Source organism: Engystomops pustulosus, chromosome 3 (assembly GCF_040894005.1).
Source record: "Engystomops pustulosus chromosome 3, aEngPut4.maternal, whole genome shotgun sequence".
Lineage (NCBI taxonomy): Eukaryota > Metazoa > Chordata > Amphibia > Anura > Leptodactylidae > Engystomops > Engystomops pustulosus.
This window is the reverse complement of record NC_092413.1, coordinates 174,548,415-174,562,217: the sequence shown is the minus strand read 5'-3', so window position 1 is coordinate 174,562,217 and position 13,803 is coordinate 174,548,415. Positions and strand designations below refer to the sequence as shown.

The 13,803-nt window shown below is 41.6% G+C and overlaps 1 protein-coding gene across 1 annotated transcript in view; it reads left to right on the top strand.

The window, feature by feature from the left end:
* The first annotated feature begins 8,591 nt into the window (after window positions 1–8,591).
* ATR (ATR serine/threonine kinase) overlaps window positions 8,592–13,803 on the top strand; it is a 44,507-nt gene continuing 39,295 nt past the window's right edge. The window contains exons 1-4 of the mRNA XM_072143068.1: window positions 8,592–8,755; window positions 10,302–10,393; window positions 10,901–11,050; window positions 12,638–13,521. Of these exons, the coding sequence (XP_071999169.1) occupies window positions 8,694–8,755; window positions 10,302–10,393; window positions 10,901–11,050; window positions 12,638–13,521 (1,188 nt within the window). The 5' untranslated portion in view covers window positions 8,592–8,693. The remainder of the gene's footprint in view (window positions 8,756–10,301; window positions 10,394–10,900; window positions 11,051–12,637; window positions 13,522–13,803) is intronic.

Below are 13,803 nucleotides of genomic sequence, written 5' to 3'. Positions count from 1 at the left end.
GCACAGCAGGACAAAAAGATGGCGGCCTTCCTCAATCTCCTGGAGAGAAAAATACAAAAAGATCTACCGACCATGTCAAATGAAGAAAGAAGAAAAGACTTGGAGAGGAAGAGACTGGAGACTTCACCACCAGATCACCAGGAGCGTACCCCTAAAAATAGGAAGATAGACCTGGCACAGCAGAAGGAAGAGATGGCAGCCTTCCTCAGCCTCCTGGAGGATGAATACATCACAGAGTTCCTTTCCAGTGACAGCAGCAGGACCTCTTCAGACAAGTACCTCCTGGCTACGGTCTGTGAGTATTTCAGAAGAGCAAGACTTCCCACTAAGCTCTACAGACACTACTTCTTTCCAGCACTCTTCCTAGCCAGTCAATTTGAAGAGCAAGATTCAGACATCCACAGCGAGATCCTCTTCTGGCCCTTGGAACGCTTCTGCTTTCTGGAGCATTTTCTCCATTATCGTGACCTGCTGTTCAAGAGAATTGGCTTCCAAGCTTGGGTAGACCTGGACACCTGTCATCAGATAATGGCCGAGGACCCCAACATTGGGCGTGGACAAGAGAAAGACCAATATGACCGATCCACCATAGCCCGGTTGTTCCAGCACCCAGGGAAGAGTAAAGAGAGTCATCATCTATCTTCAACTATGCAAGCAGGAGGTCTGCAAGAAAGCCTGAAACATCATGTATACTTACCTCTGCCAGGCTGCAAGATAACAGCTGCTAGACCATCATGGAGAAGACCAGAAAAGCAACATGGATGAAGGCATATGTTTATTGGTAAGGCCCAGAAATAAACTCACAGCACATAACATTCACAGCCTCAATCACTGTAGGTAGCTACATGCAGTCACTCTAGGTAGGTAGATACACTGCCACTACCTCCCTTAGTATGCCCAGAGGAAGGGCAGTACAGCGGCCATGGTTTCCCTGCAGGTTTCCCCCACAGGGGGTTTTTCCGGTCGTGAGCGCCGCAGTACACTGTGAGTGACGGGAGGTAACAACCAATTACATTAAAAAATATATTTATAATAAAATGTCACATTATTTAACTTACTATACTGTGTGGTGTCGTTTATTTCTAATAATGTATGTAAAATGTAACATAAAAGGGTTTTATGGAAATAATTTCAAAATTTTCATAGAAACAGTAATAATTATTCTTCAGATAATAAACACTATTGCTATACAGGCTTGTGTATAATAGCTGCACCATTCAGCCATGACATCCCATTAGTTTAAATTTGCATTGGACCATGGACCATGATGGGTTAATCAATGCAATGTGAAAGATTTAACAATGGGGCAAATTTACTTAGCTGTTCCTGTCGCGATCCCGTGGTGCGTTGTCCGACGAGGATTCGGGTCCGCCGCGATTCACTAAGGTCGTGTGTCCAATTTCCTGCATGTATCGCTTCCGCGCTGAGGTCCGCCGAAGTTCACAGTCTTCTTCCCGGTGCACGTGAGTGCTTGATCTTGCGACACAATTTTGCTTTTAAATTCAGCGGTTTGTCCGAATCAGTCGGGTTGTCCGACGCCACGCCCCCCGATTTCTGTCACATGCAAGCCGGCGCCGATGCGCCATAATCTGATCACGTGCACCAAAAACCCGGGGCAATTCGACGCGAAATGGAAATATTCTGTAAAAACGATGGAATTGCGGTCTGCGGACCCTTAGTTAATGTGCCCCAATGTGACTCAGGTTCCACTAGTCTCTAGCTGGAAAACACTAGTCTTTTGCTGTGCCAGATTTATCATTGTGATGATAAATTCTGGTGCAGCACAAGACTGTCGGTACCTACTTAAAACCTACTTTTAGTTGGTCTAAACCGTGCGCCAGAATTTTGGCCACATGGCCGATTCCCATAAGCCACACCTCTTTATCACTAGGCCACACCCTTCTCACTCAAATACCATGCCCTTTAATCACATAAGTCTGGAAAGTGCCAAAAAAAGGTCTAAAAGCCTTGATAAAATGGCAAGGTATTTTAGAAAGTATTTTTGGCGCAAACCCACCACAACTGTTGCGCAATTGCGTTAACAAATGCCCCCCAATATGTCCCAATACACCAAAATGGTGACTTTAAAGGACACCTGTCATCAGGTCTGTGTCACTTGTCCTGTCACCTCTACCTGTTGGAGCAGCTCACAAGGATCCCATCCCAGCCTTTATCTAGTTATTTCATACATTATTCATTGTAAAATCATCTATTTTTAATCATGTAAATGAGGCTGGTCACATGGTCAGAGGCAGTGATGTCACCCCTGTTACCCCTCCCCTCTCCTCCCCCTGCTCATGTCTGTGTGTAATGTATAGTAAAGCATGGCTAGTGTGTGTATGTCATCTGCTGACATGCTGCATCCTCCTAATATACAGAGACATAGACATCACCTACCCATGAATCTGACATGTTCTGCTGTAACATGGCAGCCTGGAGCTGCTGTATCTCACACACACATGCACACACAGGCTGCAGGGGGCATGGTCACCAGCACCAGGAAGCACATCATTATACAGGCTCACACCATTATACAGGCTGTCAGTCATGCACTGGGGGTGTGGCTGTGCCTCCCACTCATGAATAGAGTGGACAGCTTGAATATGCTAATGCTTCATTGGACATTTCACAGGTCATTTGCATACAGCTTTAGGACCTCATTGCTTAGGTTTACAGGCATGTAGAGGGACAATGAAGGGATAGAGGCATGCTCTCTAATGGCAGTTTATGAAAATATATTTAGTTTAGGGGGGTTATTTTGCATGACGGGTTCTCTTTAAAGGGTTTAGACATTTTGTGACCTGCTGTCATGACATGAGGCTATGGAGGAGATTTATCAGAGAGGAAATCTTTAAGAGCTCTTGGTAAACAATCAGAGCTCAGCTTTCATATTCCAAAACATAAAAATTAAAAAAAAGAAAGCTTAGCATTGATTAGTTGCCATGAGAAACCAGCAAAATTTCTCTCTTAGACAGTTCTGGTAAATCCATATTGTTGTATCTCTCAGACAAATTTTTAAAAGGAGTAATAGAGAAAGGGCTGATTTTTCAGGGCTTTTAGGCCAGTTTTTGGCACACGGCTAGAAATTGTGACTACAGTATTTACCCACTTATGCCACCTCCACGCCTGGTGTGATGTGAAGGTGGCTGTGGCAAGAAGTGGAGTAGTCTGGAGCAGGGCCCTCCTGTCCCATGCCTGCTCACTATACCTATAGTAATTGCATTTAAATGTCTGTTCTATTCCTGATCTAAGGATTTAGGCCAAGGCTCAAGGGCCAATATAAAATAGTTTTTTCAGCAAAACCACTCAGCTCAGGGATTAACCAAGATATGGTCCTGCATCAGTGTAGCTACAGCATTATCAAGGTATGTTTGCTTCATAATGCATCAAATCAAATGGTAGATTTCCTTTAATTGAATCAAAATGAATAATTTAGAGACCTTGGGGCTTATTTACTAAGGTTCCCGTGGCTGCATTTTTGTCGGGTTTACAAACTTTTCGGGGATCGCGCCAGGGATTGCATCGCACGCGAGCGTATTGTGTTGCAAACGCGACGGCTTTCACGCGACACAAATCAGGGGGTGGTCCGTTAGACGATCCAACGGATTCGGACTACACACGGGATTTAACATTTAAATTTGTGTCGCAAGCCATGCACTTACATACAGTAGGAAGAAGAAGGTGAACTCCGGCACACCTGATCGGGAAAGTGACACATCCAGGAAATCGGGCACACGATCTTCTTGAATCGCGGCAGAGTTAATCCTCTTCGGACAGTCCGGATCGGGGATTGCGCAGGGACCGGGTAAGTAAATGAGCCCCCTTGTGTCAGGGGAAGCCAAAAACCATATATGGACACTTCATGATATTTCCTTCTTCTATACAAAGGATTCCCTGACCTAACATTTCTATTCAAAGGATTTCCTGCCCAATGTCTCCTCTGGGGAATTCTCTGCAGATAGTTACATGGTGGCTTGTTCTTGGAATACTTGTTCAATACTTTCAAACTCAGAATGTTCTATATATCGGGTTTCTTTCATTTTTGGTACTAAATGACAAACAAAAATGAAAGAAACCTGATATTGAACGTTCTGATTTTGAAAGTATTGAACAAGTACTCCAAGCCACCATATTCTGACAAACACTAGTATTCATCCTCTTCAAAGCTCAAGATTCTCTTTGGCATACAATATAGAGGAAATTTGGGCACATATAGCGTAGTCTGTTTCACCAAATTGGATTGCTTTATTGTATCATACTAAAAAATAAAAATTTTAAATGTGCGTATAAAATTCCACGAGGATGCCAATCAGGACACCTTGGGCAAGTCAGGAGACTAAGCCCTAGAGCAGAGGTCCACTGTCCGGATCTGGCTCCATCTTTACCAGCCCAGCCTGAAGCTAATACTAGGCTGTGAGCAACCCTTTCAGTGGACCAGCTACCTCCTACCAGCTTTCCAGCCTGCTGAACCTGCTGTTGATTTTAGACCGTTGCCCTCTGTTCAAGTTCAATAAAGAACTGTAAGTTGCACAACGTGCCTCCATGTGATCCATGGATCAGGCTGCTTCACCACCACATGCTCCCCATCCTTCATCTCCCGGGGAATTTCCATATACCACTCAGGGGTTGCCCCAGGGAGAAACCTCTTCCATCAGCCTTTCCCTCCATCTTTTCTTGCACCCACCACCTGCTAAAGACCTGCCAGGCTGTAGGTCAGCCCTCTGGTCCCGATACCAAGCACCGTGACCACAACGTTCCCAAGGCCGCATAAGCTAGCTCTGGTATTCTGGGCCCCAGCTGTGTACAACCAAAGAAAGGTAAATGTATGCACTAGTATACAGAGATGGATCTTCTCTCTTTATATTACTACATTTTTCTTCTTTTTTTAAGCATATAATTAATACAGTTAAATAGAATTAATTAAAATGTATAACAGCTCATACTGCTGGGAGTGTCCATTTTTTTTAATCTGCAAATTAAACTAGATACATCAGGACAACCATTACAATACATACAATAAACTGTCATAAAAACCGATAGCTCTCCTCTCAAAACACTGGTTGACCGCTACTGATTGCATACGTTTCAATGGAATCATATATGCGATCAGGGTAAGGCACCCCCAGACATTTGCATTGCATTTTTAAATTTTTAAAGATAATACTTTTCTTGAAAATATTGTATCAGTATCACAATGCTTCTCAACACTAGTATAGTATTGTGTATACTATTTAATTATGTATACTATACATTTGTATTATACCCGGTGTACTATACTGTCTAGGTGTATTATACCCTGTGTGCTATACTGTCTAGGTGTATTATACCCTGTGTACTATACTGTCTAGGTGTATTATACCCTGTGTGCTATACTGTCTAGGTGTATTATACCCTGTGTGCTATACTGTCTAGGTGTATTATACCCTGTGTGCTATACTGTCTATGTGTATTATACCCTGTGTACTATACTGTCTAGGTGTATTATACCCTGTGTACTATACTGTCTAGGTGTATTATACCCTGTGTGCTATACTGTCTAGGTGTATTATACCCAGGGTACTATACTGTCTAGGTGTATTATACCCTGTGTGCTATACTGTCTAGGTGTATTATACCCGGTGTACTATACTGTCTAGGTGTATTATACCCTGTGTACTATACTGTCTAGGTGTATTATACCCTGTGTACTATACTGTCTATGTGTATTATACCCTGTGTACTATACTGTCTAGGTGTATTATACCCAGGGTACTATACTGTCTAGGTGTATTATACCCTGTGTACTATACTGTCTAGGTGTATTATACCCAGTGTACTATACTGTCTAGGTGTATTATACCCTGTGTGCTATACTGTCTAGGTGTATTATACCCAGGGTACTATACTGTCTAGGTGTATTATACCCTGTGTGCTATACTGTCTAGGTGTATTATACCCGGTGTACTATACTGTCTAGGTGTATTATACCCTGTGTACTATACTGTCTATGTGTATTATACCCTGTGTACTATACTGTCTATGTGTATTATACCCTGTGTACTATACTGTCTAGGTGTATTATACCCTGTGTACTATACTGTCTAGGTGTATTATACCCGGTGTACTATACTGTCTAGGTGTATTATACCCGGTGTACTATACTGTCTAGGTGTATTATACCCTGTGTACTATACTGTCTAGGTGTATTATACCCTGTGTACTATACTGTCTAGGTGTATTATACCCTGTGTACTATACTGTCTATGTGTATTATACCCTTTGTACTATACTGTCTATGTGTATTATACCCTGTGTACTATACTGTCTAGGTGTATTATACCCTGTGTACTATACTGTCTATGTGTATTATACCCTTTGTACTATACTGTCTATGTGTATTATACCCTGTGTACTATACTGTCTAGGTGTATTATACCCTGTGTGCTATACTGTCTAGGTGTATTATACCCTGTGTACTATACTGTCTAGGTGTATTATACCCTGTGTACTATACTGTCTATGTGTATTATACCCGGTGTACTATACTGTCTAGGTGTATTATACCCTGTGTGCTATACTGTCTAGGTGTATTATACCCTGTGTGCTATACTGTCTAGGTGTATTATACCCTGTGTACTATACTGTCTAGGTGTATTATACCCTGTGTGCTATACTGTCTAGGTGTATTATACCCTGTGTACTATACTGTCTAGGTGTATTATACCCGGTGTACTATACTGTCTAGGTGTATTATACCCGGTGTACTATACTGTCTATGTGTATTATACCCTGTGTACTATACTGTCTATGTGTATTATACCCTGTGTACTATACTGTCTATGTGTATTATACCCTGTGTACTATACTGTCTAGGTGTATTATACCCTGTGTGCTATACTGTCTAGGTGTATTATACCCTGTGTACTATACTGTCTAGGTGTATTATACCATGTGTGCTATACTGTCTAGGTGTATTATACCCAGGGTACTATACTGTCTAGGTGTATTATACCATGTGTGCTATACTGTCTAGGTGTATTATACCCTGTGTACTATACTGTCTAAGTGTATTATACCCTGTGTACTATACTGTCTAGGTGTATTATACCCTGTGTGCTATACTGTCTATGTGTATTATACCCTGTGTACTATACTGTCCAGGTGTATTATACCCTGTGTGCTATACTGTCTAGGTGTATTATACCCTGTGTACTATACTGTCTAGGTGTATTATACCCTGTGTACTATACTGTCTAGGTGTATTATACCCTGTGTACTATACTGTCTATGTGTATTATACCCTGTGTGCTATACTGTCTATGTGTATTATACCCTGTGTACTATACTGTCTAGGTGTATTATACCCTGTGTACTATACTGTCTAGGTGTATTATACCCTGTGTACTATACTGTCTAGGTGTATTATACCCTGTGTACTATACTGTCTAGGTGTATTATACCCTGTGTACTATACTGTCTATGTGTATTATACCCTGTGTACTATACTGTCTAGGTGTATTATACCCTGTGTACTATACTGTCTAGGTGTATTATACCCGGTGTACTATACTGTCTATGTGTATTATACCCGGTGTTCTATACTGTCTAGGTGTATTATACCCTGTGTACTATACTGTCTAGGTGTATTATACCCTGTGTACTATACTGTCTAGGTGTATTATACCCGGTGTACTATACTGTCTATGTGTATTATACCCTGTGTACTATACTGTCTAGGTGTATTATACCCTGTGTACTATACTGTCTAGGTGTATTATACAGTGTGCTATACTGTCTAGGTGTATTATACCCTGTGTGCTATACTGTCTAGGTGTATTATACCCTGTGTGCTATACTGTCTAGGTGTATTATACCCTGTGTGCTATACTGTCTAGGTGTATTATACCCTGTGTGCTATACTGTCTAGGTGTATTATACCCTGTGTACTATACTGTCTAGGTGTATTATACCCTGTGTGCTATACTGTCTAGGTGTATTATACCCGGTGTACTATACTGTCTAGGTGTATGGACCAATTTGACATGCATTGTGCAGCGCTGCGTAATCTGTGTGCGCTATATAAATAAAGAATTATTATTATTATACCCTGTGTACTATACTGTCTAGGTGTATTATACCCTGTGTGCTATACTGTCTAGGTGTATTATACCCTGTGTACTATACTGTCTAGGTGTATTATACCCTGTGTACTATACTGTCTAGGTGTATTATACCCTGTGTACTATACTGTCTATGTGTATTATACCCTGTGTACTATACTGTCTAGGTGTATTATACCCTGTGTACTATACTGTCTAGGTGTATTATACCCTGTGTACTATACTGTCTAGGTGTATTATACCCTGTGTGCTATACTGTCTAGGTGTATTATACCCGGTGTACTATACTGTCTAGGTGTATTATACCCGGTGTACTATACTGTCTATGTGTACACCCCGTGTGTATACTGTCTAGGTGTACCCCCTGTATTATACTATCTACAAGTATTATAGACTGTGTAGTACACTATAATAAAGCAGATACACTCCTCTCTCTGTACTGTGTGTACAAGGCATTAGTAATGTTTACTACTCGTTCTCGCGATATTAGTGTTTTGTCCCTGGGCGGCCACTGTAGTGAGCGCTGTTCCCGTCACACACAGGGGCTTTCGGATAGTTTTCCCGGGAAGAAGTGGATGACAGCGGCGGCCCAGCATGGCGGCGGACCCCGGGCTGGAGATGGCCTCCATGATCCCGGCCCTGCGAGAACTGGCCAGGTAATGGGCGGCCCACACACCTGTGTCTCCCTGTGTCCCGGCATGTGCTCACTACAGCTGGTGCTTGTGGCGCGCCATTGCTGGCAGTGACTCCTGTCACTAAAGTCTCCATGTAGGGTTGAGGCAGTCGGGTGACTTTATAGATGAATGTCCCGCACTTTGCTTTAGGTGTGAATTATGACAGAAGACCTGGCGCTCTCACATTGCTGCATGGTAGAAGCAGGGTCATTTCTCCTGGCCACCTATCCGGTTGAATCTTTCTTCAATGTCAGTGCCTTTGAACAATGTAAGGCAGGCTCTGATTGGTTGTCACGGGAAAATTGCACTATATATTCATATAGAGACCTGCCTTGTGTTTTAAGGGCTTATTCACAAAGACAAGTCCATTGGGAAACCACAAAAATGCATCAGGTTTCAGTCAGTTTTGTAATAGAATTGTATCCACATACTTCTATCATCATCATCATCATCTGAAGAATAACCTGACCGCACATAATTGATATCCATGTGACGTCACCCATTTGATGTGGAACTTTAACCTCTCAACGACCAGGCCCTTTTTTGTTTTTGCATTTCCATTTTTTCACTCCCCACCTTAAAAAAAAAATCTATTTTTTTAAAATTTTTCCATGTAAATAGCTGTGTGGTTTTCTGCGTAACAAATTGCATTTCTTAGTGACGGTATTTAATATTCCATGCCGTGTACTGGGAAGTGGGAAACAAATTCCAAATGCAGTGAAAATGGTGAAAAAACGCATTTGTGCCATTTTCTCGTGGGCTTGTTTTTTTTTTTTTACAGCTTTCACTGTGCGCCACAAATGACATGTCTCCTATATTCTTTGGGTTGGTGCGATTACGTGGGTACCAAATTTATATAGGTTTTATATTTTTTTCATAAATTTACAAAAATTAAAACCTCCTGCACAAAATGAAAAAAAATTCTTCATTTTGCCATTTTCATACTGTGTGCCCTGTCGTTTTTCGTGAGATGAGATTTGCATTGAAGTTTTCATTGCCACCAATTTGAGGACTCTACGGCCCTTTGATCACTTTGTCTTACATTTTTTTATATGTTTCATAATGGCGAAAAAGTGGCTTTGGTTACGACTAGAGATGAGTGGACCCAAACTTTAGGTTCTGCATCCTCTGTTCAGCAGCTGTGCCTAAGGGTGCTGTCACACAGTGCGTTTTTGGTCCGTTGTTTAACGTACTGTAAACGCATTTGTTTTTATGCATGTGCGTTTTTGCATGTTTATCATGTCTTGGACTGGTTTGAATCCGTTTCACAGATGCTTACACTTCCAGAAATGAAGTAAAACACATTCATACCAGCCAAACACATGGTAAACATGCACAAGTGCGTTTAAAAACCTCCAAGAACGCACCATGTGAAAGCATCGGTACCTGGGTTATGGGGAAAAACATTTATTTAATTCTTAAATGTTGGACTCGAAAGACTTGAGCAGAGGGCATTTTCCTACAGGCAGCTGCGCAGTGCCGCATTGTATAGAGAAGTGACACTTCTGTGCTCTGCTCTTTGTTTCAGCGCCAGCTCAGAGTCCTATGAAGCAGTTGTGCAAAAACCCAGACAGATTCTCTGCCAGTTCATAGACAGAATCCTGACAGATGTGGATGTTGGTAAGTGAGATATAACACAACTATATACTTTTTCTGCCTTAAAGCTGTTTTACCTTATGGTTTGTCCAATACAATGGTCACGTCACAGATGTCAGTGAGGCAGTGATCACACACACCGCTTGCATTGTGTTTTAAAACACGGGGGGGGGGGGGATCTGTGTGGCTTTCCATTGTCTTTCCATTGGCCAAACATAGTTGTCATCAATCATCATTTATGCAGGAAAACTGGGGTGCCTGATGATAAATGTGTCCCCACATTAGCCAATATTTGCATATTTTCTTCCCCCATAAAAATCAAAACAAAATCATAAATGCTCCCCAGTTTCACAACTGAAACACTGCATTGTATACAGATAATCTGCTATAGGGCACTACACCAGTTGGTCACATTTTCATGCACATATGTCTCAATGTTTAATACAAAGTCATCCGGCACAACAATGGCTAATGCCAAATGTAGCCAAGGGCTGATGAATCATTGAGTACTGCTTCTTCTTTTCTCTTTAGTTGCTGTGGAGCTGTCTAAAAATACAGAGTCCCAACCAAGCTCAGTAATGCTGTTAGACTTTATTCAGCACATCATGAAGTCATCGCCACGTATGTTTGTCAATCCCATCAATAGCTGTCAGACCAGTGATGCAGATCGGAGCTGTATTGGTACGTTTCTTCTCTTCTGACTGAATCGTCTTAATTCTTGTTTTAGCTGTCCGCAAAGAGGGTGAGGGAATTTTCAAGAGTTATTCCTATATACAGGTTGTGCCACTGGGACCTGCACCCATGTCCTGTATGCAGTGGAGATAATGACGACCAGTTATGAACTGCTAACTTTATACAGTTTTGTGCGAGTTCCCCAAATTGCAGAGCATCTTTTTCACCTGGATTTTCAACATAGTTCCCTCCTCTACATTAGAAACTACTAAGGCGGGAATTCTCCTTTCAAAAAGTTCTATGTGTTGTGATCAATAGTCCTAGATAAGGACTACACAGCCAGTGTTAAAATGGTGAATGATCTATGCACACCTTTCGTTTTTTTTTTTTCAATTTGCTACAAGTGCGAATAATGCCACAATAGCCAGTGTGGAGAAGGTCCACAACAGATACCCCTATTTTGGGCTGTATAGAACCTAGGGTCCATTCTTCAGGTGTTTTATAAAAGAAAATCTATCATCAAATCCATCATGATAAACCATGGGCACTTACTCATAGATCCAGGCACCGTGATTGTGGTAATTCTTGATTCTTAAAAATGTACTTTTAACATGATGCTAATGAGCCTGAAGGGCTCTTGTCGGTGTTTCCAGAGCCCCCCAGTGATGTCTTTTTTCACTTGTTACAATGACCCCAGCAGGTTTCCCCTTGATATCCTGCTGCTGCTAGATTACACAGGCCGAAGGAGGAGGGTGAGACATGTTCTGCTCATTGTAAACAGCCTGAGATGCTGCAGCGATGAGGGGCTCTGGAAGCGCCCACCAAATCCCTTCAGGCTCATTGGCATAATAAAAATGTATTTTAGAGGGAAGGAGGCCATGGATAACAAGTATAGAACTATAACCACAGTCATGGTGCCTGCATCTAAGAGTAAGTGTCCCTGGTTTATCAATGCTTGATTTTGATGGTAGATTTCCTTTAAATATGAGAATTTCAGTTTTGTGGTACGACCAGAGATAATTTCTTTGCGAATTGGATCTGTTTCATTCTTAACTATGGGGGAGATTTATCATACGCCCCACCCTGGATACTGCCAGATGAATCAGGAGGCTTGGGCCACCTGATGCATCCGTAGGGTGGCGCTGCCGCCGGGCAAAAAGGAAGCGTAAAACCAGCAAATGAAAACCCCCAGAAAACTGGCGAAGAACCCCTGATAAATCTCCCCCTATGTCTTTAGTTGGCAATTCAAGTTTCGTTTTTTTTACCTAAGTTTTTAAATTTTTTTTTGTATCTCTTTCTCACTGACTTCTTTACCAAAGCTTTATAGTAAAATCATTCAGATGACTTGAAGACTCTGTTCATCTTTGGGAAAAAAATCAGATGAATGTTAGCTGGGTTTAAGAGGATGGGAATTTGACTGCTGAAACAGAAACTTTTTACAGCTTTAATTTTTTAAACATAGCTCCGCATAGGACCCATAGACTTAAACAGACAAGCATTTTTCTTTATTTTTTGTCACAATGCAATTTTGTTGCATATAATCTAGGAATGTGTTATAATGTGAAATAAATCCTTAATATGTTTAATCTCTTTCAGAGTTCAACAATTGGATAGTCACCAAGCTGCTCCGGATAGCCGCCACACCAAGCTGCAGAGCTTTACACCAGAAAATAGCTGGGGTCATACATTCCTTGTTCTTCCTTTTTAAGAATAAAAGTCCCTCTCTTTTTGGCAAACTTACAAAAGATTTTCTGCATCTGTTTGAAGATCTTATTCATTTGCATAAAGAAAGTTTGGAGGGCAATGCGGAGTGGCCTTCAGCCATAAGCAGGTTTTTATGCAATGGGATTGAAAACCAGGCAAACCTGAGGTCAGCTCCTTTTCGGCTGGTGAATATGCAGCAAGTGGAGTCCCTAGAAACAACCATGATGATGGTCATGACGGACAATGATTCTGATATCTCTGCCTTTTATTTCCCGAGACAGAACCTTGTACTTTGGGGAATTGGTTGTTCTTTGCTAGATTTTGGGGGTTCAGACTTAAAAGTTCTGGCTTTACGCTTCTTAAAGGTGCTGATCAGTTTGGGAGGACCACCAGAGCAGCCGGCACACTACTTCTTCACTGTGTTTTTTGGGATGCTGACATATATAAATGATATGGACTTGGAAGAACAATCGCTCTTTGAAGCTCCACTATTAGAGCTTGTGAAGGTTTTGTTTCAACTTGAGCTGGATTCGCACTTGAACATTGAACCTGTCTACCTTAATATTTTGCTGAAGAAGCTAGCACTTCTGTTTGAAGGAGGTATCTTGAAGGTTGTGCAGCATGGTACCCTGAGAGAAGCACTTTGTCATATGGTACTGTACTTTCTGACTGTTGTTCCACCCGGATATGAATCTGCTAAGGAGATCCACAGTGAGCATGTCCGCTGCATCTATACAGCATTTGTGGATGTTCTGGGAAACCAGAATCAGCAAATGGTAAGAAAAGTTTTCAATTTAAATCATGTAAGAGACAGACCCAAACATACTTTCTATGTGCAGAATCCTTTTTTCCCCCTTGAGAGAGTCAGTGTGCTTTTCAGACCATCTCCAGCTCCAATTTCACCCAAAAGGAAAACATAGCACTAAATGAGATCTCGAGACATACATCTACAAATTAGAAATCTATATGTAAGAGGAAATACAGATTTTGTATTTATGAAATGAGCTTCTTAGTGCACCAAGGGAGGGGGTCATACGTGATGGTGCACTTGGTAACTT